Genomic DNA, 25,509 nt, shown 5'->3' with positions numbered 1-25,509 from the left:
GAGCAACTGAACTGAACTGATTAATCCTCTCCCCAAATCCCTAGTAACTATCATTGTGCTTTCCATGATTTTGATTATGCTAAGAGCCTCATATATGTGGAATCATACAGCATTTGTCTTTTCGTGACAGGTACATTTGTTCCATTTAGCATAATGTCTTCATGGTTCAACCACATTGTATTAATGGAATCTGGCAGAATTTCCTTCCTTTTGAAGGTGAATAATACTCCATTGTACGTATATAACACATTTTGTTTATTCATTCATCATTTACATGGCTTCCACCTCTCTGCTGTTTTTGTGAATAAGGCTGCAATGAACATGGGTATACAAAAATCTCTTTGAAACCCTGCTTTCAATGCTTTTGGATATATACTGAGAAGTGGAATTGCTAGGTTATATGGTAATTCTAGTTTTAATTTTTCAAGGAACCACCATTTTCCACAGTGGTTGTACCCTTTTCAATCCCTACCAATAATGAACAGGGTTCTAATTTTTCCATATCCTCAGCAACACTTGTTACATTCTGTTTTTTTAAACAGTGGTCACTCTAATGTGTGTGATGGCTACACACATGGGTGGTATCTTACTGTAGTTTTGATTAGAATTTCCCTAATGATTGATAATGTTGGAGATCTTTTCATATGCTTATTGATCATTTTCATATCTTCTTTGGAGAAACGGTGATTCAAGTCCTTACTCACTTTTGATTCCAGTTGTTTTCTTTTTTTTCCCTCTTTCATTGTTGCTGTTGCGTTTTAGGAGTTCTCCATATATTCTGGATATTAATCCTTTATAAGATAGATGATTTGCAGGTATTTTCTCCCATTTCGTGGATTTCCCTTTCACTCAGCTGTTTGTTTCTACTATCTTACTTCCTTGCTTATACTTTAAAGTTAACTAATTCATAGTTTTATTTTCAGATGTTTTTCAATATTTTTCATCACATTACCTCTATATTTAATAATTAAATAGAAATACATTTTGGAAAAATTTTCCTGACATATTTTCTGTATATCAAACACAACTACCTTCTATTTTGGATTATAAATTAAAATCTTATCTTCTTAAAATTACACCAAGGAGAAAAAGGCACTGAAAGGCTCATATTATTACAAGAAAGCTCTATACCAGCCTGCAAAAATTAAAATTAAAACCTCCAATGAGTTCAAGACCAGGGTCTTCTTTCTTGTTGATTATGCCAGTAATCTAATTTTGCTGATTATTCCAGTAATCTAATCTAATTATCTCTCTTCTAATTTTGGGTGCTCATTTGAGATGTCCTAGAGTAAAAAGATCCAACAGAATTCCTTTTTTTTTTTTTTTTTTTTTTTGCTCTCTATCCCCACAAAGCCCTAGAGCTAAAAGAACGGAAAAAGTCAATATCTCTCAGCATCCAGGATAACTCCTTCTAAAAACAGAGCCCAGCAAAACCTTTTCCACCCTTCAAATACATGACCATTTGCCCATGTTTAAACACGGCTGACTGACAATGCTGAACTCTTAGCAGATTTCTTCATCTGTATGGTATCACTGGTTTCCTCAAATGCTTTTATGGCTTTCTAATAATCTGGGTCCTTGCTGTCACTCTGGTCCCAATTCACTCTCCACACAGTCCTCCAAGCTCTAATTTCTCAGATTTTCCCTTTTCCTTGAACGTACAGAATTCCTTATCTCAGGGCCTTTGCACATATTGCTTCCTGAGTCACCCCCATCTTTCACCCCAAATTAGCTAACCTCTATTTGTCTCTGAAGTTTGAGCTTAAATGTCACTTCACTGGGGAGATTTCCCTCTATTCCCCAATAGAATAAGTCCTCCTTTTACCCAGAACACGTTTTATAATTCCACAATAAATTTACTTGTATGATTATCTGCTTAATCTCCCCCACAGATAATAAGCTCTATGAAGGCATCATGTCTGTTTTGTCTGTATCCAAAGGGCCTGCTACAGCTCCTTGCAGATAATAGGGGTCCCCACCAATGTTTGTTGAATAAATGAGTAAGTTAATCAGTTCAGAAAGTAAATGTGATCCCTCCACTATTCATTGCTAGGCACCAATATATTTTCACATGCGCTTCATCCTACCTGTTTAATTTTCTTTTTCTCCCAATAAAAATATACAACCAGCAGACATCTAAGTTAAAAAATTCTTAAACCTGCTCTCCTACTTGGAGTTAGAATGTAATCACTCATATTTATTAAAATGAGTACATATACCAGAGAAGGCAATGGCAACCCACTCCAGTACTCTTGCCTGGAAAATCCCATGGATGGAGGAGCCTGGTAGGCTGCAGTCTATGGGGTCGCTAAGAGTCGGACATGACTGAGCGACTTTACTTTCACTTTTCACTTTCATGCATTGGAGAAGGAAATGGCAACCCACTCCAGTGTTCTTGCCTGGAGAATACCAGGGACGGCGGAGCCTGGTGGGCTGCCGTCTACGGGGTACCACAGAGTCAGACACTACTGAAGCGACTTAGCACCAGCAGCAGCAGCAGCAGTACATACACAACTCACATATACCTAACATGGAAAAAGTTATAAAGGATTCTTTTCTATAGTCCCATATTATGAACTGCTTACCTAAGGTACTTAAAACACTTTTGGGAATTCCTCCAAAAAATCATTGATAATTCTGTGCAATACTCATCTTATTGCTTTGAAAGAAGCTTAAAAATAATTTTTCATTTTAAAATAAAGCACGTCAAATTATAAATCATGATAGGCTTTGTATGAAATGAATGATCTTCCATTGGAAAAGTAAAGTCAAAACAAAAAACAGAATCATTAACTCAAAAGTCAGACTATTTAAGCTGACACAGAGCTGGTCTTAGAAGAATTAGAAATGACAAATCCAAGAAACAACAAAAAAGAGTGGAAACTTTTTCTAAAAAGAAGAGTATTTTAAGACTACTCAGGAAGAAACATACATCTGAAATACTTCTATAAGGTCACAACCAACAGGTTTTACTTTGTTTAGAAAGGAACTTAACTGGTTTCTTTGACGTGGAGATTTATAGATTTGTTTTTGTTTATTTGATGGTGGTGGACATCAGAGTATCAAGAGAGGAAGATGAAGAAACAGGCACAAATACAGCTTGCCTAGTCCTTCATTATCTTTTTTACCAAAAAGAACTATCATGTGCTCAGCTGAGTTCCATAATTTCAGCTGTAAAGAGGGAACTAAAATATCTGAATGCTAAGTGACCTGAGTTGGCTTCATAATGATGGGCAAAGCCTAGCATTGTGAAGGGGATCATGAAACTTACTTTCTTGTGCACAACAGAGGAAGTGGAATTTACTGGGCTTTCATCATCATGCATCATGACAAGTTCAGAGCTGCTATCGTCCATGACCTCTTGCATGCTGTTCACGCTGCTGCCCTGGCTGCCTGTACTCACAGACATGCTTGGGATGGAATGGTTGCTGCCCAGGCTGTCCAATTCCCTGCTCAGGCTGGTTCCATGTTCGCTGTCCTATAAAAATGGGGCACTTGGGTTAAAAAAAAATGACTGGAGATAAAGAACCAATCCATTGACTAAACTATTAAGTACATTCAATTTTGCAGTGCCAAGTTGCTTTTCTGCCAAATCTGCAAGATGAAACTTTTACTGTAGTGGCTCCACTACTCCACCACCATTTTCAGACATCTCCAATTCACTCTGATGCTGTCCCCAAGGGCTATTCTGGACATGGGTCATAAGGCTCCAAGTGCTGCTACCCGAGGGCTTTCCCCCATCATATGCAACTATCACACTGTATCGCTACTTGGTAAGCAGAACTAGCCAGGTCAGTCTTCTAAGAGACTTTCAGGAACTCAAGGTGCTAGGGAAAGACTGCAGGCTACTGAACAGGGGATCTCTAGGAAAGCTACAAACACAGCAGTGGGCACTTGAAGCTCAAAGAGGATAAAAAGAGTTTTCAGAGATTTGACAAGCAATATGCTCTTTTTGCAAGTCATTATTGAGAAACTTCATATCTGAGCAGGGATATTAATTCTACTGTCCTGGACAGGTAATTAAATTCTGCCTCCCTCAAGCAATTCTATCAAGCTTACCTCTGTAATCTTATTAAATATATCTGTTAAATAATACTGGTATTCATCACTACTAGTCCAAAGACTACTATTTGAGAAATGCTAAAATAATTGGAATATATAATTTATCCATCACAGTGGGTATCTTTTGATACAAGATTAAGTAATATAATTAAAGCAACTTAGCTCCAAATAAACCCTGTTTTCAAAGAAGCATACTCTGTACCTACATAACTTTAATGAATTGCTACTTAGCCATGGCAATATAAGGAATCACTGACAAAGGTAATTTGAGTAATTTAAGATGATAGATAATACATTATATTTTAAACAGATTTATTTCCCCAATTAAAGGCGCCCATTTGTATATATGCAATCAAGAGATTTTTATATTCCAGTTCAGCTTTCTGAATTTTATTTTTATAATTATTGATAAAACAATTTTATTTTCTTCTATATTAAAAAGTTAAACTAAAATTCATTCTTCATTCTTTCCCCCTTTTTAATCTATTTTTAGAAGAGTCCTTTCTTTTGTTCAAGGCTAATCCCTGCACTAATGCTCTTACTCCTATGCACTTTCTGAGATCCTAATTCCTTAACTGTGTCTCTTTCCTCTATCTTCAATGCCTCTGTCCTGGCTCCTTTCCTTCTGCATAGTATGAAGAGACTTGCCTTATATGTAGGTACCTTTCTACATACTGCCCTTTGTCATTTTTCCTTCTTGACCCAGTTTATGAATCTTAAAATGACCAACTTTCACTATCTTTACTTTCTCACTTCCCACTTATTCTATAACCCACAGTAAACGACTATTCATCCTAATTATTCCTGTAAAACTGCTTTTACTAAGGTCATCAAGAAGGTCCGACTTGAAAAACCCAGTTAACACTGTTTTTGGTCCTTGTTTAACCTGACTTCTCTGTGGCATCTGATGGTATTTGTAGCTCCCTCCTTGAAGCTGTGTATACTTGTTACATCTGTGATGCCTTTATCTCCCCAGTTTCCCTTTTCTTAGGTGGCATGGACTCTCTTCTCATTCTACATTCAATTCCTGATTCATCATCATTTTAGTGTCCTTGACCCCCAACCAACTACCCTTTACCCAGACCTCTTTCCTATGTTCTGGATTTGTATTTTCCAATCAAATGCTAGACATCTCTATTTAGGCCTCTTCGACTAATCCTTCTTAAACTATTTGAATAACTTAAACTAAAGTCATCTTTCTGAAAAAACTCCATCTGTACACTATGTCAATAGCACATGATGCCAAGACCTTACTCAGCAGGCATCAAACTGAAATCATCCTAAACCAACTCTTCCTTCTTGGTTCTTCTCTATTCTTGGTACTGACACACTCTAGTCACTGAAGCACAAATGCTCAGAGTCACCATAAGCTCCCCTTCATCTGTCACTGTCAGTGAGAAGCACAGTATTATCAAGTTCATCTCTCTAGTGTTTCTCAGTGTTCCTTCTCCCCAATTCCCATGGATATTGCCCTTACTGCCTCTTGCATGGACTATTACCCAGAAAGTTATCCATTCAAATCCATCTTACATTCTGATGCCAGGATAATCTTCCTAAAGCACAGCGTGAAAGTGCCCTGTAACTTCCTGTCAAAAGTGACCCACCTCTTCACTAATCCTACCAGCAGATGACTTATTCTGTCCCCACTATGGACCCCTACCGTGTGCTCTACCTCTGTAACACTGTTCATATTTTATCTTATTATTTTTTTCAATGTCTCTTTTGCAACTGTGCATGTCTCTTAAGGCAGAGAACATCAATTGTAATACATTGTTATTTCCCAAAGTGGTTTTCATAGCATCCTAGTCCAGAACTTTTTCACATAATAGGTGCCCAATGAGTGTTCGCTAAAAGAAACTCAACCTACTTCTTCATCTTCCTGTGACTCATTCAAGGGTCCATTTCGTGTCTCTTGGAAAAGGATTTTTTTCATTTTCCGGTATTGTAGGTTATCTAGCTCACGAACAGCATCTTTTGTCCTCTGTATAAGGTCAATAAGGACACGAAGTGGACGGTCTCGTCGAACGAAGTCATGCTGATTAAGGGAAGAGAAAAAAACAGAAACTGATAATGAGGAGACATATTTTTAGGTGCAAGATTAAGATGTAAAGATAAATCAACGTAAAACAGTTCTGTGGATTTTGCAGAAATAACAAGATACAATTTTCATCTCATGTAGCCTCTTACCTTGTATAAATCTCATAAAGTGATAATCATGTTTTTTCTCTTCTTCCTCAAGCCACGTTTTGTGGACTTGTCCTAGAATTTACTTGAGAATTCTTGAGGTTTACTTTGCCATGCAAGTAATAACAATGACTAGAACTTTAAATAGCAGCTGAGAGCTTGTGACTTTCAAACCTGAAACTATGTAATAAGCAAAAGCAAGGCAGAGTATAGAATATTCTTGTTATAATCTGCCTCAATCCTCTTTCTCACCCTACATTACCATTTTAAAGACAGACTTCTGAATATTTTGTTTTCTATTTCTGTGGTCATATACAGTGTATGCTTGAAAATGTGGCAGCTATTCCATTTATCTCAGAGGCCAGAATTTTGGCAACTTCATCTTCCCTTTACAGGGCTATACAATGAGAAATAAGGCAAAAGGGTCTCCAAGGGGTTAAAATATTCACCCCAAGTCCACAAGCTTTTCTTGATGTAAACAAGCTTCACTTTCAATATTATCAATGATCTTTAACACATATTCTGGTTTCCTGGTTTCTCAGCCACAGCAGTTTAGAAAGAGGGAACAAAAGTAGAATAGAGGACTGAGAACTGTTAGAGAGTTACTTGTTGCCAAAAAAAGAGTCTGTTGAAAAGGTATCTGACCACCTGACAGTAAAGAGAAGGAAATTCCATGATTAACACACCAAGCAACCAACCAACCAAATAAAAACGAACTAGGGTTTGTGGACTATTTTGTAAACGGGCAACTGTCCTTCATACACTTTTTTTATACTCCCAAGATTTCATGAAATGCTATTATCTCTGAGTAATCAAGAAGTGGCATTATATTCATTATACTTTCTTGAGGAAGGCAGAGAAGCATATCACATATTTTGATAAGATCACCACACAAAATGATCAAAAGGAGGAGGAGGAAGTTTTGTTTTTTAAAGGAAAAGTTTCAGTTACGTGGAAAATTCGCTTATGTGAAATTATAATTTGAATATATTGGGAAAATGAGGTATTAATGTGGTAGGCCTCAGATGATGGAATGGATTTAATTTCTTTATAAGTTAAACAGATATGAAAGAGGAGCAGGACCACTGTGAGAAAAAAAAAATCTGTATGTCTTGCAGTTCTTCACTCTGACTTTGCTGTCCAGGAATTGTGGCTTTTGCTCCTATTTTAATAAAATATCTCTTTCTCTGCAAAGAATCCCTTCTGAAAATGAAACACCATTCCTGGAAGGAAGAGTAGCTTGCATATTTGAAGAGGAGAATGTAAGGGAGAAAGCAAAATTATTTGGCTACTTCAGTGCTTGCAATTAGACAAGAATAAATCAGTCTTTAGTAAACTTCAAGATATAACCTAGGATACTGAATTTTAGAGAAGTAGCTCTTAGTAATTCTTTTATTTCCAAGGTGAGGAATTTTAGGCCCAGAGAGGTTAAGTGATTTACCCAGCTAAACAATGGAAGAGCTAGAATGGACACCCAGGTTTCTTTATTTGGGAGTTTGTTTTCTGGTGGTCTACCACAGAGTTGATCATGGTATTAACTGTGACAGACACCTATTTATCCTTCATTCCAATCTCTTTTCCTTGCCTTTCTTTCTTGAAAGTAGTAAAAAGTATAAGACCTGGACTCTACCTTTCTTTGCAGGTATAATTAGCAATGTGACCAAGTTCTGGCCAAATTCTGAGATATAGGCAGAAACCCCAGAGGAAGGCTTTGTTTTCCAGGATAAAAAGCAAGGCACAGGAAGAGAAGGCATTTTACTCTTTGTCCTGCCCCCTTTCTCCTGCCTGGAATAAAGTCTGAGTCCCGGAAACACAGGAGCCATTTTGTGACCAAGAAGACAAAAGTCAAGTGCAAAGAATGGTAAAGTGGAAGACAGGAGGAGCTATTGAGCTGCTTACAGGTCTGGACTGCTTCTAACACCTCCTTTCCTAAATCCTGGACTTCTTATTGTGGGAGGTAATTAAACCTTAAAATATTTCAAAACCGATACACCCAATGTCTTAAAAACATCTCATGGCCTCCATTGTAAAGTCTGGCCTTAACAGTCGGTTCCTGCTTGAATTTCTAGGCTCCACTCTAGTCACTTCTATTCCCTGTTCCACCCAATGTAGCGTACTTGTAGATCATTCTTGTCTCTGCCATGGGTTTCGCACCTACATGTCTTTTTCCCTGTTGTTCTCTCTGCTTGAAATCCCATCTCTTCACTGTTCTCCAAACCCATACAGTTGAAAGGTTCTCAGATCATTTTCAAAGAATGCTTTCATTGTTCTTGGAAATATGTTTACTTTAAACATTTAAATAATACAGAGAAATCAATAAAAGATAGTAAAAGAAAATCAAAATTCTGCCATCCAGAAATAAATGAAATATTATTTTAAACACTTTCCTTCCCTCTCTCTCTCTCACTCTCTCAGAATGATGGATATCCAGAAATAATTTTATATGAGAAACTTATTACACATGGTAATTTAAAAAATAATCTATTAAAATAAGGTATATTTGAATTTCATAGAATTAGAGGAGTCTAAAGTAAGATGACTGCTTAATGTTAGTTAAAATTTCTTCACCAAGAGTTACCAGTTCCTAAAAGGCCCTCTAATGTTAAGGGGGAAAAAAAAGATCATGTAAAGCTTTAAGAGATTAGAGTTACTTAAAAAAGACTTTCAGTTTAAGAACTGTTATTGACTATCTACCCTGAAAAACAGGAAAATCAGTACATTTACATTTCTTTCCTACCCCTACTTCTTTCTAGGCACATTATTATTTTCACATTGTTAATACATATACTATCAATGAGTATAACATTTACATTCTGCTTTTTAATCACAGCAATGATTTTACTGTAGTTCTCTCTCTGTAGTTTTAATTCTTTGTGAAGGTGACATTTTAACACCAGGAAGAAAATGTTTGGAAAAGATGGATTATTTTAAAAATATTTGGGAATAATGAGAATGCCAACTGGAGGAAAAAAAAAAAGTTGAATTCCTTATAACAAATTTCTGCACCTCCCCCCAAAATCCCAGAAAAAAGAATGTCAAAAGTGAAATAAGAAAATAATATCTATAAGATTTACTACAAATTAACAAGGGAAACGCCCTCAGACAAATGAGAAAGATCAACAGAGAGTTCACAGAAGAGGAAATAGAAATGGCTTGTCAACGTAAGAAAGACAATCTAATTCATAATGAGAAATACAACCTAAAATGACAGTAAGAAAAGTTTTCCACTGAACTGATTAGAAGGTCAAAAAGTTTTGGTATTCATACTTTGCTAACAGGACCATAAATTGGGGCATCCTCTTTGGAGGAAAATTGGCAACACTTTTTTAAATTTAAAATTCACATTCCATTTGATTAGCAATTTCACTTCTAGGAATTTATTCTTTGGATATCTGTATATACAGATACAAAATGACACATGTGTAAGGATATTTACTGTAGAACAGTTTGTAATAACAAAAGACTGTCAACACCATAAATGAGTTGGTTATAAAAACAACCATCCATCTGACTATATAATGGAGTCCTTAGAGACGATGAGATAGTTCTGCATGTAGTAACATGGAACAATACACAAAACACACTAAAACTTAAAATATTCAGGGTAGAACAGTTTGCTACCATTGGTTCAAAAATTTAAAAGGATATTTACTTCCATATGCATAGAATATTTCTAGAAGGACATGTACAAAATTGGCGACAGTGGTTGCTAACTCTAGAGAAGGGCCTTGAATGGGAAGGTTTTCTCACTTTTTATTCTCTCTTCTACTGTATTTTTATCTTTTGAAATTTGTATTGGCTATTCAAAATGAGGAATGTAGTCTCTTTACCATGCTAAACAAACACACAAACTAGTAGTGAATGAATAAATAAATGAATATTGGAGAGCAAACTTAAATTCAATGATCACCACCAGTTCTTTCACAAGTTTCTCCAGTCCCTAATTTACTTTTTCTTCCTTCTTCCCTCCCTCCCTCTCTCACTTTTTGTTTCATTGATAGACTGGCTGGATTTCCTTATCAAGCAATTGAGAAAAAGCTTTTAAGAAAGGAAAACTGCTTAAAATTTGTGAGGCTGGAAAATGTCCAGCTGCATTTATAACTGAGGAGAGCACCTTAGCTGGGTCACAAATCCTTGGTTTACATTTTCTTTTTCTTAGAACTTTGTAAATATTGTTATACAGTTTTCTGGCTTTGAGTGTTCCTGAAGAGGCAGATCTGAAGTCAACTGGTTTTTCTAGCCCCAAATAAATTTTTTTCAACCTATTATGAATTTTTCTTTATCCTTTGAGTTTAGAAACTAGATACAGGTAGGATTTGTTGATCACTGAAGATCAGTTTCACCTCCCTAGAAATGCCTTGTATTAAAGAACAGATCCTGTCACTCTTTATCCCAGTCTTTGCTTTATTTTTCTGACATTATATCAAATTATTTGTCTGTTTTTTTCACTCCTGTATTAGAATATAAGTTCCAGGAGGGCAGGGACTATCTTTTTCTTTGTACCACTGTATGATTTTCAGTGTTTAGAACAGTGCTTGGCACCAGGTAGATAATCAGTAAACATCATTGACTAAATGTTAGGCTTACTTGATTTGGTCCACCAAATCAAATAAGGGTAAATCAGGGGATTTCCCTGGTGGTCCAGCAGCTAAGACTCTGTGCTCCCAAGGCAGGGGGCATGGGTTTAATTTCTTGTCAGGGAACTAGATTCTGCGTATCACAACTAAGATCTGGCATGGACAAGTATATATGTGTGTCTGTATATATGCGCACACGTGTGTGTGTATACACTTAAGTAAATCAAATAAAATAAAGATCCTAACATTTATTTTCAAAAAGTATATCTTCAAGTATATCTTTAAATATCTTCTACTCCATGTGTTTTGCTTTGTCTTTTAGGAATAATAGGTTGAAATATATATCTCCTCTGCCTTCCACATGCCATCTTTTTCTATAATCATCTTTAGAAATTTTTCTTCTTCATTTAATTTTATTTCCCTCGGGCTATCCATCACTGGAAATACCCTACATGGGTGTGTTTATCATATTAGTTTGTTGTTTATGATATGATTTGATATGATATGATCTATCTTTAAATTTTTCTCTTTCAGTTTCTTTTTCTACCTCTGCCCATTTGTTTTTTATATCCTTTTGTTGTCTGTTGCCCTATCATCTTTGAAGGCTTGTAGTATCTTCTTCGAGGCATGTTTTTTGCTTTATAATTTTTAAAGCAAACTTATAATTTTTTTTCCTCTTTCTTTCTTTCTCCAAACTGCTGTTTGTGTCCTGTATTTATAAATCTTTGCCTACTTCAAAGTAATAAAGACACTGTCTTGTGTTTCTGGTATTCTATTGTCTATAGTTCATGTTTAGAACATGTGATGGTTCTACACCAAAAGAGAATAAGGTAAAGTCCATTGCCTTGTTGCTTCTGTCACCATATTCCTGTGACCTGTTACTCACAAGAAGAAAAAACTTAATTTTGGGTAGAAAAGCTAGTCAGCTTCAGACCTACCTCTTCAGGATACTCAAAGCCAGAAAATAACAGAATAAGATTTCTGAGAAAAAGAAAATATAAACCAAGAATCTGTGACACTTAGCCAAGGTGCAATTATAAAGGCAGCTGACATGTTTAAGCTTCACAAATTTAGGCAATACAATTCTGAGGTTTTCTTAAAACAAAGAAAGAAACAAAAAAAGACTGGAAAACACACATGCAGAAAAAGATTAAAGAAACCTGGACTATTCTGTGGCCAATAAAAGACATTTATATTGTAAAAACAACTCCCACATACCTCACTGATATTAATGGAACACTGCCTATGTACACAGAGCCTATAATACAAAGTTACATGAAAACAGATGCTCAAAAATGCTATATTTAAATCAAATGAATGCAGTTAACACACAATAATTTTGTCACCAACATGTATGATGTAACACTATGTAAATATCTGCCTTATATATTTATTACATATCTTCACTGCCTGATGATTTGGCAACAACCTAACTGAAATCCTAGAGTTGGTATTTGAACCATTGGCAGACTCTGTCCTGAAAACTTTGAATTAAAGTTCAGGCAGATATTAGTCACTGGAACATCAAAGTGATGACCAGAGCAAGGAGAAATGTTCTTTGTCATAAGGCAAAAAAGGTGGGTGGGGTGGGGGGCAGAAAAAGGGAAAAGTTGGAGGGAAAAGTATTCATGAGGAATATATAGTGTATCAGTTCAGTTCAGTTCAGTTGCTCAGTCGTGTCCAACTCTTTGTGACCTCATGGATTGCAGCACGCCAGGCCTCTCTGTCCATCATCAACTCCTGGAGTTTACTCAAACTCATGTCCATTGAGTCAGTGATGCCATCCAAGCATCTCATCCTCTGTCGTCCCCTTCTCCTCCCACCTTCAATCTTTCCCAGAATCAGGGTCTTTTCCAATGAGTCAGCTCTTCGCATCAGGTGGCCAAAGTACTGGAGTTTCAGCTTCAACATCAGTCCTTCCAATGAATATTCAGGGCGGATTTCCTTTAGGATCCAACTTTAGGTTGGATCTCATTGCTGTGCAAGTGACTCTCAAGAGTCTTTACCAACATCACCATTCAAAAACATCAATTCTTTGGTGCTCAGCTTTCCTTACAGTCCAACTGTCACATCCATACATGACTACTGGAAAAACCACAGCTTTGACTAGATGGACCATTGTTGGCAAAGTAATGTCTCTGCTTTTTAATATGTTGTCTAGGTTAGTCATAGCTTTTCTTCCAAGGAGCAAGTGTCTTTTAATTTCATGGATGCAATCACCATCTGCAGTGATTTTGGAGCGCCCCCAAATAAAATCTGTCACTGTTTTCACTGTTTCCCCATCTATTTGCCATGATGTGATGGGACCAGAGGCCATGATCTTAGTTTTCTGAATGTTGATCTTTAAGCCAACTTTTTCACTCTCCTCTTTCACCTTCACCAAGAGGCTCTTTAGTTCTTCTTCACTTTCTGCTATAAGTGTGGTGTCATCTGCATATCTGAGGTTATTGATATTTCTCCCGGCCTTCTTGATTCCAGCTTGTGCTTCATCCAGTTCAGCATTTCTCATGACATACTCTGCATATAAGTTAAATAAGCAGGGTGACAATATACAGCCTTGACGTACTCCTTTCCCTATTTGGAACCAGTCTGTCGTTCCATGTCCAGTTCTAACTGTTGCTTCTTGACCTGCATACAGGTTTCTCAGGAGGCAGGTCAGGGGGTCTGGTATTCTCATCTCTTGAAGAATTTTCCACAGTTTGTTGTGATCCACACAATCAAAGGTTTTGGCATAGTCAATAAAGCAGATGTTTTTCTGGAACTGTCTTGCTTTTTTGATGATCCAATGGATGTTGCCAATTTGTTCTCTGTTTCCTCTGCCTTTTCTAAATCCAGCTTGAACATATTGTGATAATCTTGCTACTTCTATGCCTGCTACTGTCTCTGGACTTTAAATGACAAGGTGTAGGTTCTAATCCACTTTGTCATGATGAGCTGCCACAGGAATGATTTATTATATTTCATTACAGTTCAGTTCAGTTCAGTTGCTCAGTCGTGTCTGACTCTTTGCGACCCCATGAATTGCAGCACATCAGGCCTCCCTGTCCCTCACCAACTCCCGGAGTTCACTCAAACTCACGTTCATCGAGTTGGTGATGCCATCCAGCCATCTCATCCTGTTGTCCCCTTCTCCTCCTGCCCCCAATCCCTCCCAGCATCTGAGTCTTTTCCAATGAGTCAACTCTTCGCATGAGGTGGCCAAAGTACTGGAGTTTCAGCTTTAGCATCAGTCCTTCCAAAGAACACCCAGGACTGATCTCCTTTAGAATGGACTGGTTGGATCTCCTTACAGTGCAAGGGACTCTCAACAGTCTTCTCCAACACCACAGTTCAAAAGCATCAATTTTTTGGTGCTCAGCTTTCTTCACAGTCCAACTCTCACATCCATACATGACTACTGGAAAAACCATAGCCTTGACTAAACGGACCTTTGCTGGCAAAGTAGTCTCTGCTTTTCAATATGCTATCTAGGTTGGTCATAACTTTTCTTCTAAGGAGTAAGCATCTTTTAATTTCATGGCTGCAGTCACCATCTGCAGTGATTTTTGAGCCCAAAAAAATAAAGTCTGACACTGTTTCCACTGTTTCCCCACATGACTTTAAATTCCCCCCCTCAAATATAAATTTGAAAAATTACCCGTAACAGTTCCGCTGATGTTGGCCTTTCCTGAGGCATTTTCTGCAAGCAGTAATCAACAAATCTCCTGAAGGAATCTGTCCTGTGTGTGCAAATACATTGAAAGAAAATAAAATCAGAGTCTGTAGAACATACTGATCACTTTAAATAATTTTTATCCAAGGGAAAACTTTTTGATTTGGGAGATTTTTATTAAAATACTTTGGAATATCAGGAGAACTGGCCCATTTTCAAGTTTGAGGTATCTAAAATTAATTCTTTAGGATAATGAATGTGGACAGTTTCAAGTCAGTCAACACATAAAGGTATCATATGATATAAACAAAGTCAAATTGTAATATATCTCAGAAAATGAAAAATATTATATTTATATAAAACAATTTTGTATACATTTTTCTCTCCAAAGATAACAGCTCTCCTAAGCCTAAAGCCTATATTCTTCATGACAAATTGGTAACTCTTTCATCACCCACAACCTATAACCAGGTAGTAAAACTTGAAGCATAAGGGACAGAGAACCTAGGAGTATGCTCTCTGGATGAAAATGCCTTCTCTCTAGAAAATTTCATTCTGTCTATTCTTCTTGGACATTGCCCTTTTACAGTAGCTCTGTGATTCTAACAGTTATTAAAATGTTATAATTTTCAGAGAGGGTACTTTATCCTTGCTGACAAATGATAAGACTGAGATGATCAATATAAGACCAATCATGACTTAGAGATTAGACTTGTTAGGAAGGTAGCAGGACATATATGTACCTGTTAGAATTTCAGTTACTACACATATTAATAACACAGTACAAGCCATAGTAAGGACAGAAATACTATGTGTGTGTAAAAAGTTCAGGCTTATAAAGCATCAGTGTCCATTATCATAGCATAAACGAAGGAATGAAATGCTTTCTAGGTCAGATATTTAAAACGTAATTTAGTGAAAGTGCCAAAAACATATGGTGATTTTCTTACAGATTTAAAACGACAGCTCAGCCTTACCATTCATTAGACTGTAACGTGGGGGAGTCATTCTGGGCAATGTGATATAAGGCACTCATTGCATTCATGTTGAAAAGTGGGGGCTTCCGTTCCGCTGAAAGAAGAGAAACACAATAAAGCAGTTCTTAAAAGACATTAGGCAGATGGAGAAATAAGGAACTGTGAGCAAAGCTTGGCCACTAGCTTGCTATTATCATCATGCTGTATAATCCACTTATTGTAATCTCTAAGGTTGCTCAGGATAGCCATTCAAAAGAAGCTGCTGGTCATCTTAAAAGTACACTGGAAAAGCTCCAAACAGAATCCATTTCAAGAAAGTAAAAAAATTTTTCCTATGTATCTTCGAAAAGTTGAACTTTGTTTTCCTACAATGGGTACGAACATCTTTGTGTATTGTTTTATTTCAAATAAAAATGCATATTCATTGAAAAAAAATCAGAAAGCAGAGCAGTTGAATTAAAAAAAAAAGATTATGGAACATCTTAATCATTACCAACAGAGTATGGAAGATAGAGTAATTCAATCCAATAAACACCATTTGAGGGCTCATCCAGACCAACGAAGTGGTACAAGTAGGGGTGGAGGGGAAAAAGGAGGATAAACGTAAGCAAGGTTTGGTCCATCCACTTTCTAAGGAGAAACTCAATGAGTCAGTTACTTCTTTGTAAAATACATACTCCACCTCAGCCCATTGTGAACTCCTCTTTGGAATTTCTATTACTCTTTTAGTAGAGTGCTCACTTGGCATGCACTCTCCTATTGCATTTACATAAACATACAAATCTTTCCTCTCAACACAAATAATAAACTCTTAAAAGCAAGATCTTATAACCTTAATACTCTTGTTCTTTTATTTATTCTCTAGCATATGTAATAAGATGCTATTCACATATTAGGTGTTCCACTTGTTGACCAAAGGAAAGAAACAAGGTTCTAGTTCTTAGTACAGTTAATTTTACGCTATTTACTAGTTATGTCACAGAAGGTAAATCACTATCTTGTTCCGCCGTGCTTATCCTAATGGATTCTTGATATAGTTCCACTCTGTAATTCATAATCTGATCTCAGGTTTCATCAGAGCATCTTGGTTTTTAAGTAAAGATTTAACCACTTTAAAAAAAGTGAATCCAGCTTATTCTATGCAATTCTAAGAAACAGAACAAGAAGTAAGGGCAGGGAACAAGAAGTTACAGGTAAGACATTTTTACTCATAGAAGGAAGAACTTCTGAAAAACCAGAGTGGTAAAACAAAACCAAAAAACCCCACGAAACCCAGAATGAATAATGTTGAGATAGTGAACTTTAAGCTATTGGCAGAGTTCCAGTAGAAGCCAACTATACTTATCAGTGACCCTCTGGAGGGGCCTCTTATATTCTTAACTTTCTCAATAGGATACTTTACACTTACCAGATATCAGTATTATAGGGACATGGACGGTTAACAAGTGGAAATTTGAAAGTTGCAGTGTGGACAAAAGGATTTTATACCTGTTTCAAGCATGGAAGGCAAAAAAAAGTCTCAGGTTTATTTTATTTATCAGGAGGTAGATCTGAGAAAGTTTTTAGAGCTTGGCCTTCTGAAAACTTCAAGTATTTGAAGCCATGTTGAAGCAGGAACTCATCATGTAACCATCAATGGATTCCCACTGTTCTTAGGACAAAGTCTAGATTCTTAAACAAAGTCTCCTGGCCTTTACTAACATGACCCTGGCTACTTCCAGCACGTCATTCTGAGAAGCAATTTTCCCCTGTTCTCATGCATCTGTTGCTTCACTGAAAGAACCAAGGTCAGAGCCTTTCACACATGTTGCTTTCTCTGTCTGGTCTCCCTTTTCACTTTTGTTCCTTAGACTTTACCTGGTTAATTCTTCCAAATCCTTCAGGTTTCACCTTAAATAAAGTTGCATTTCTGCATTAGTTTAATACATATTTATTCAAGGCTTTTTATATGCTCGCAATCTCTTCCTTAGGGAACCTCTGAAGACTAGTTGTTCCACTAGATTTTGTCACTGCAAATTACATTTTAACTTTTTACTACCTATCACAACCATAACTGATTATGTAATTCTTTCCTTAATGTATATCTTCCTTGCTAAATTTCATTAGGGACAATGTCTATTATGTTCATCTCTGCATTCTCACTGCTGAGTATAACATCTGGTATATATTTTTCGTGGCCCCAAAACACCTCTAAAATAAATAAATAAAGGTTAATCAAATTAAGACAAAGAAGAAACTTTGTCAACAAAGAATCTTTGTGCAGCAAGAAGTCACAAAGATGACTGAGAAGTAACTAACTCTTGGAGCTTACATCAGATACTATATGGTGGCTTCATTCACTATTAGAATAGTAGGAACCCTCTCATCGGCCAAAGAAACACAATTCAAACTGCTCAGAACATGAAATTGCACAGGAGAAACAGTAAGGAAGGGGAAATAAAGAAAGAACAAAGAAATTTAGAAAGAGGAGGATGAAGGAACAACAAAATCCAATTCAATTATGATAAGGCTCCAAGATCTGTCTGTTCAAATAGACCTCAGTGTCTCTTCAATAATCCTGTGCATTTTATAAAGACAGTACTGGTATTTCAATTTTTAAAAAGATTTTAAAAAGGAAGAAGCTCTGTAAGACTAAATATATCCCTATTCCCTCAACATACATTACAACATTCATTTATTAACCCAAACAGTGAGTGGCAATAAGAAAGTGAATGGAAGAAGAAAATTCCAGGCAGAGAAACTATGTAACAACATTTATGTCCTCCTGCCCCCATTCCTTGGAGAATTCATTTCTGAAAAGTCAATTCCCTGTCAATGCTGATGAACCATTTGCCAGCTTCTACCATGATCTGTGCTGGTGAACTAAGTGTCTGTAGATTAAACAGAAAAGCATCAGATGAACCTATTCTTGAAATAATCTCAAAAAATAAAGTATCTGGTGACTGGACAATTTTAATGTCCAAGAATTTTCCAAGGATGCATGAATTTAACTAGTTTTTTTTTCAGTGGAAGATCAAGTTAGCAAAGATAATTTGTAAAACAGGTTTAACTACTCAGGAATCTTGGAGCTTGATCCAGGAAAGAGGGATGGTACCAGTAAAAGTATCATCTTCTTGCTTTCTGATAATACCTTAGTGATTCAATGTACAGATTAGGGGGCTTCTTAAGAATATGCAATTCTACAGAAGAGATATTATAAAAAAAGGGGACAACACATTATTCAGTGACTACAACTTGTACTGTAATTTCAATATTAAAAGCACAATTTAGAGTATACTGTCTGTATGTGAAATTTCATTAAACCTAAAATACACAGAAAACTTAGAAAAATTATTGCTTAGGATTATATACGCAGCAGTTTAATCATCTTTCATGTAAAAAAAAATAAACTTCTTTTATGTGTCCATTAACAAGACTAATGGAGAAGGAAACGGCAACCCACTTCAGTATTCTTGCCTAGAGAATCTCATGGACACAGGAGCCTGGTGGTTTACAGTCCATGGGGTCGCAAAGAGTCAGGCATGACTGAGAGACTAAACAACAACAATAAGACTAATGCCAAGGAAATAGAGATGTTACGGTAAAGTTGTCAAAAAGGTACTTGTATGATTTATTACATTACCAATATAATATGTTTTGAATAACTACTGAGAACTTTAATATCCTTGGTAGCAATTTTATTTTATGAATATTAACTGAGCATGTACTATCATCCTTCTCTGAATCTGTCATTGACAATAAGCTGCATTGCAATTCAAGATGCACCACTATTTTATGTATAACTTAGAATAAAATCTGCCAATTATAATCATGAAATGCTGTTGCCTATAAAATACCTTCCTGTTTAAAGAGATGTTAAAATGTAATTAAAAATTTGATGAAATATGACATATTATTACTAGGATTGTGCTGACGATGCCTAACATTTACTGAACACATACTATACACAAGATTTAATAATAAGCACATTAAGTCCATATTTTCATTTAATCCCGACAATCTGCATAAGGTAGGGGATCTTATTAGGCAAATTTCATAGAGAGTTAAAATATCTTGAACAAAGTCATACAACTAAGAAATGGCAGAGCTGGCATTAGAACTCAGGTTTACCTGACAACAGAGCCTGGGTGCTCTTAGGCATAATGTGATACTATCATCTATCAATTTGAAGGAATAGCTGTTGTGGAGGATAAGACAATTTGAGAGAAAGTTACTCTGTTCTTTGATTCAGTAAGTTCAGTTCAGTCACTCAGTCATGTCCGACTCTTTGTGACCCCATGAACCGCAGCACGCCAGGCCTCTCTGTCCATCACCAACTCCCAGAGTCCACCCAAACCCATGTCCATTGAGTCAGTGATGCCATCCAACCACCTCATCCTCTGTCGTCCCCTTCTCCTCCTGCCCTCCATCTTTTCCAGAATCAGGGTCTTTTCCAATGAGTCAGCTCTTCGCATCAGGTGGCCAAAGTATTGGAGTTTCAGCTTCAACATCAGTCCTTCCATTGAACACCCAGGACTGATCTCCTTTAGGATGGACTGGTTGGATCTCCTTGCAGTCCAAGGGACTCTCAAGAGTCTTCTCCAACACCACAGTTCAAAAGCATCAATTCTTTGGCACTCAGCTTTCTTTATCGTCCAACTCTCACATCCATACATGATACTGGAAAAACCATAGCCTTGACTAGACGGACCTTTGTTGGCTGTAAATCACTTTATAAAAGGCAATAAAAGTCAGGTTGATATAGAGAGCATGTTGTTATATATATTTCAATTTAAAAAGGTAAAATCAGAAATTAAGCACATACAAGGGACTCTCAAGAGAGGAAATACCAAGGTATCTCCTGGAACCTGTACCTATTTTGCCAATATCCACTGCTGTTTGAAACTCCAGTCGTTATTACATCTACAGCGTATTAAAAAGCTGAGACATTACTTTGCCTACAAAGGCCTGAATAGTCAAAGCTATGGTTTTTCCACTTGTCATATACAGATGTGAGAGCTGGATGATAAAAAAGGCTGAGCGCCGAAAAACTGATATCTTCGAACTGTGGTGCTGGAGAAGACTCTCGAGAGTCCCTTGGATTGCAAGGAGATTCAACCCGTCAATTCTAAAGGAAATCAACCCTGAATATTCACTGGAAGGACTGATGCTGAAGCTCCAATACTTTGGCCACCTGACATGAAAAGCCAACTCATTGGAAAAGACCCTGATGCTGGGAAAGACTGAAGAAGGCAGGAGGAGAAGGGGATGACAGAGGATGAGATGGTTGGATGGCATCACCAACTCAATGGACAAGATTTGAGCAAACTCTGGGAGATGGTGACGAACAGGGAAGTCTGGCATGGTGCAGTCCACGGGGTCGCAAAGAGTCAGACATGATTGACTGACTGAACAACAACATATCTACATAGTATAAAAACTGATGTGATGATGATCTTGAATCATCATAAAAGGGTATGTGCCAAATCCATGTTATAGTTTAAATACATTTAGGTAAGAAAAAACTTGTTAAAACAATGGGTGGGCACTAATTAGCTGTAATGTTCAACTCAGGGGACATCCTTGTAAAGTGCTGTAAGTGAGGAGGTGCTACTATAGTTTCAGTGTTACAAGTAAAATTTTGATTCATTTTAGAATATAAATGACAAAATAGGAATAATCCTTTCTTCTAAAAAATAAGTAGATATAACTTCCTCTTCTATTCTCCAAAATTTACTATTCTGAAATGATATCTCTTACATCTATTAGTATATATGTATGCCCATAAACAACATATAAAGTTGCTTATAAAACTTTCATAATTGGTATCATACTGTATCTATACTCTTGTGACGTTTTTTGTTCATTCAGTGTTGTGATCTGAGATTTATCCATGATGACACATGTAGATCTAGTTCATCCTTAACTGTGATATAGTAATCCATAATTAATTTAGCCATTCTTAGGATAAGAATTTAGGTTGTTTCCACCTATTCTTGCTTCTACAAACAAGGTTGAAGCCTTCCACATTTTCTAGTGTACACGTATAAAATTTCTAAAGTGCATACTTATAAGTGTTGAGTCACTGACACTCATCATCCTTACCAGATGTTGCCAACTTGCTCTCCAACATGGTTATACCAATTTACACTCCTATCAATAGTGTTTGGGAGTTCCTGTTTCTTTAGCAGCTTCCCCTCTGACTTTAAAAAATTACACCAATCTGATAAATATGAAATGGTTTTACTTTGCATTTCACTGAATATTAATGAGATGGAGTATCTTCTGATGTTTGTTGTCCATTTATGCTTTCTTTTCAGTGCTAACTCCTTGATCATACTCATTGCCCATTTTTCTGCTGGCAGTTTGTTGTTTTCTTTTTAATAAAGAAATTTGGTAAAGAAATTTTGAGAGTTCTTCAGAAATTCAGGGCAAATACTCTGTTAGTTATGTTTCAACTACTTTCCATTAGTCTATACATAAAGTAATGCTCAAAATTCTCCAAGCCAGGCTTCAGCAATACGTGAATCGTGAACTTCCAGATGTTCAAGATGGTTTTACAAAAGGCAGAGGGAAAAAAAAAAAAAAAAGACAGAGGAACCAGAGATCAAATTGCCAACATCCGCTGGATCATCAAAAAAGCAAGAGAGTTCCAGAAAAACATCTATTTCTGCTTTATTGACTATGCCAAAGCCTTTGACTGTGTGGATCACAATAAACTGTGGAAAATTCTGAAAGAGATGGGAATACCAGACCCCCTGACCTGCCTCTTGAGAAACCTGTATGCAGGTCAGGAAGCAACAGTTAGAACTAGACATGGAACAACAGACTGGTTCCAAATAGGAAAAGAAGGACATCAAGGCTGTATAATGTCATCCTGCTTACTTAACTTATATGCAGAGTACATCATGAGAAATGCTGGGCTGGATGAAGCACAAGCTGGAATCAAGATTGCCGGGAGAAATATCAATAACCTCAGATATGCAGATGACACCACCCTTATGGCAGGAAGTGAAGAAGAACTAAAGAGCCTCTTGATGAAAGTGAAAGAGGAGAGTGAAAAAGTTGGCTTAAAGCTCAACATTCAGAAAACTAAGATCATGGCATCTGGTCCCATCACTTCATGGCAAATGGATGGGGAGACAGTGGAAACAGTGGCTGATTTTATTTTTTGGGGCTCCAAAATCACTGCAGATGGTGACTGCAGCCATGAAATTAAAAGATGCTTACTCCTTGGAAGGAAAGTTATGACCAACCTAGACAGCATATTAAAAAGCAGAGACATTACTTTGTCAAAAAGGTCTGTCTAGTCAAGGCTATGGTTTTTCCAGTATCATGTACGGATGTGAGAGTTAGACTATAAAGAAAGCTGAGCGCAGAAGAACTGATGCTTTTGAACTGTGGTGTTGGAGAAGACTCTTGAGAGTCCCTTGCACTGCAAAGAGATCCAACCAGTCCATCCTAAAGGAGATCAGTCCTGGGTGTTCAATGGAAGGACTGATGTTGAAGCTGAAACTTCAATAGTTTGGTCACCTGATATGAAGAACTGACTCATCTGAAAAGACCCTGATGCTGGGAAAGATTGAAGGCGGAGGAGAAGGGGACAAGAGGATGAGATGGTTAGATGGCATCACCGACTCAATGGACATGCGTTTGGGTAAACTCTGGGAGTTGGTGATGGACAGGGAGGCCTGATGGGCTGTGGTTCACGGGGTCGCAAAGAGTTGGACACAACTGAGCAACTGAACAGAACTGAACTGAATTTTTAATTTTTTTGTGTTTTATATAGCTTTATATTTTAGAGCATTAGGTTGGCCAAAAAGTTAGTTTGGGTTTTTCCATAAGATCTTATTGCTGGAGGTATTCCCTAATATGAAGTTTTATCTGGAACTGCTCTCTATGTAGGTGAGTTTTTAAGAGTCTGATCTTTGATAAGCCTGCTATTACTTTCCCAGAGTTCCCTTATATAAGCTGAAATGTAAATTAAGTAATGGATATTACTATGAAGGAAGAACATATGTCATCATTTGTGGTATGGAGAATGGATATTTTTCAAATATTAATACCAACTATTGTATATTTTTACACTGGTTAGCTGCCATATCTGCTCTAACTCTTTTACTTAAAACAATAACATGAAAATATAGCAGAGAGAAAAAGCAATCTTATGAGGTTATTATAACAAAGCATAGAAAAAATATAATAAATTCACACCACCTAGCACATATGTACCAGAAACTCATTAAATATTTAATAATAGCTGGATAAGTGAATTTGTAATTGTAATGAGTGATTCTCAAAAGTACAATGAAAACAGCTCTTTGCTCACCCATTTCAATGCAGGTGATCCCAAGTGACCAAATATCAACTTTCCCATCATACTGTCCTTCATCCATAGCTAAGATCACCTCTGGAGCCATCCTGCCAAATATAATTCACAAAACTCAAGTTGCAAATTAAAAATAAAATTCACTTACTAGATTCATATAAATAGCTGTTCTTGAGCATATTCTAAAGTTTTATCTGATAAAGTTATCATTTCTTTACACAAATAATTTGAAAAAACACTACTGAAAATACAAAAATATACCCAGTGATTTACATGAAACAATACATCATTTTCAACAGGGCTTTTACTATCCTTTGATCTTGGCTAAGCTACTTAACCTTTCTTTGTATCAGTTTCCTCATCTGTAATATGCAGACAATTTTATTAGCTACCTCAGAGATATTTGTAAAGGATTAATATGTATGAAACACTTAAACTACTTTAAACAATATGAAAAATATTTCATGCAAATAAAGCAATATATAATCAGATATTTCCAAGATGTTATAAGTTAAAAAACAAATAAACTGGATATAGTAATGGATATTATTTTGTTTGTCCATAATGGATTTTCATTAGGAGGGTAAGGGTTATATAGATTAAGATGATCTATTCTCTATTAGTGTGTGTAGGTAGTTGCATAGTATATGTTATTTGATGATGGTGGGAAAAATTTCAAATAGTAACTGATTTTTTTTAGTAGGCAAGTTAAGTTTCCAGGGGTGTAAGTCATTCCCCAAGGTACAGTGAAATTCCAATGTGTCTATGAAATAAAGGAAAGGTGTCTTGAATAGAGTGAGATGAAACTTTAAGTCAGAATGACAAGTGAGATAAAGTATCAGAGAATTCAACAGAAATAAGAACATGGATTTCTTTCATTGAAAGGTAAAATTTATGCTCATTGGCTAGAAAAGGCTAAAGAAATTAACTTGCTCTTGCCTAGGGACTCTGCCTGAAGAGAAAAGTTCAAAAGAAACTTCAAATGAAATATAAAACCTGAGCTTGGTCAGTGAGTTGATAATCCTACTCAGTTTACACACAGTGACATCAATCTTATTTGAACAATTTAAAGTCACTGAAAATTTTATACTCAGTCTAAGTATTTCTTTTTTGCTAGTGAAGTTTCTATCCTTCCTAATGAAATCTCATTTGAGGCACATGGTGAGACAGTGTTAAAAAAAAAAAAAAAAGAACCAAACAAAACCAGTGCTATGAGCCCATCTTGGTTACACACACATATTGTAAAACTATGTTGTGTTTTCTAATTCCACATACCAGTAAGGTGTGCCCACGAAGGAGTTGGCAGGAGAAGCCATTGAGGCAGATCCAAAATCTGCTAGTTTCACCTGACCTGGCTCTGTTAGAAGAATGTTTCCTGCTTTAATATCCCTAAAGGAAAAAATAAGAGGGTTAGAAAATTACTTTTCAATTTTGATTATGGGATAGGTCAGAGCATGCAATTAATAAGACAAAAAATTTATTAAAAAAAAAAAAAAAAAACTTGCTCAGATAGCCAGAAGGGGATTTAGTAATTACTGCAAGTTATAAAGGGGACCAAATTCCTTGGTGTACTTACTGGTAGGTCATAGTAATTATTAAAAGATACAGCTTCCTTCAGAGGCGAGGAATGAAATGAGAAAAGAGGCAGACATGGCAGACAAGGTAACCTACTCAGTACCTACACTTACAAAAGCATATGAGTTGCTAAATTCAGTCATCAACAGTATTCTTCATGCTGGGAAAACTGGT

The 25,509-nt window shown here is 36.5% G+C and overlaps 1 protein-coding gene across 21 annotated transcripts in view; it reads right to left on the bottom strand.

The window, feature by feature from the left end:
* Window positions 1-25,509, bottom strand: part of TAOK3 (TAO kinase 3) — a 191,671-nt gene that overhangs the window by 43,908 nt on the left and 122,254 nt on the right. For all 21 annotated transcript variants that reach the window (XM_055550048.1, XM_055550049.1, XM_055550055.1 and 18 more), the window contains 6 exons: window positions 25,036-25,149; window positions 23,761-23,852; window positions 15,453-15,546; window positions 14,461-14,542; window positions 5,930-6,097; window positions 3,272-3,478 (listed from right to left, as the gene is read on the bottom strand). In XM_055550048.1, coding sequence (XP_055406023.1) covers window positions 3,272-3,478; window positions 5,930-6,097; window positions 14,461-14,542; window positions 15,453-15,546; window positions 23,761-23,852; window positions 25,036-25,149 — 757 coding nt within the window. The remainder of the gene's footprint in view (window positions 1-3,271; window positions 3,479-5,929; window positions 6,098-14,460; window positions 14,543-15,452; window positions 15,547-23,760; window positions 23,853-25,035; window positions 25,150-25,509) is intronic.

This window comes from Bubalus kerabau, chromosome 16, assembly GCF_029407905.1.
Source record: "Bubalus kerabau isolate K-KA32 ecotype Philippines breed swamp buffalo chromosome 16, PCC_UOA_SB_1v2, whole genome shotgun sequence".
Classification (NCBI taxonomy): Eukaryota; Metazoa; Chordata; class Mammalia; order Artiodactyla; family Bovidae; genus Bubalus; species Bubalus kerabau.
This window is presented reverse-complemented; position numbering and strand designations above follow the sequence as displayed.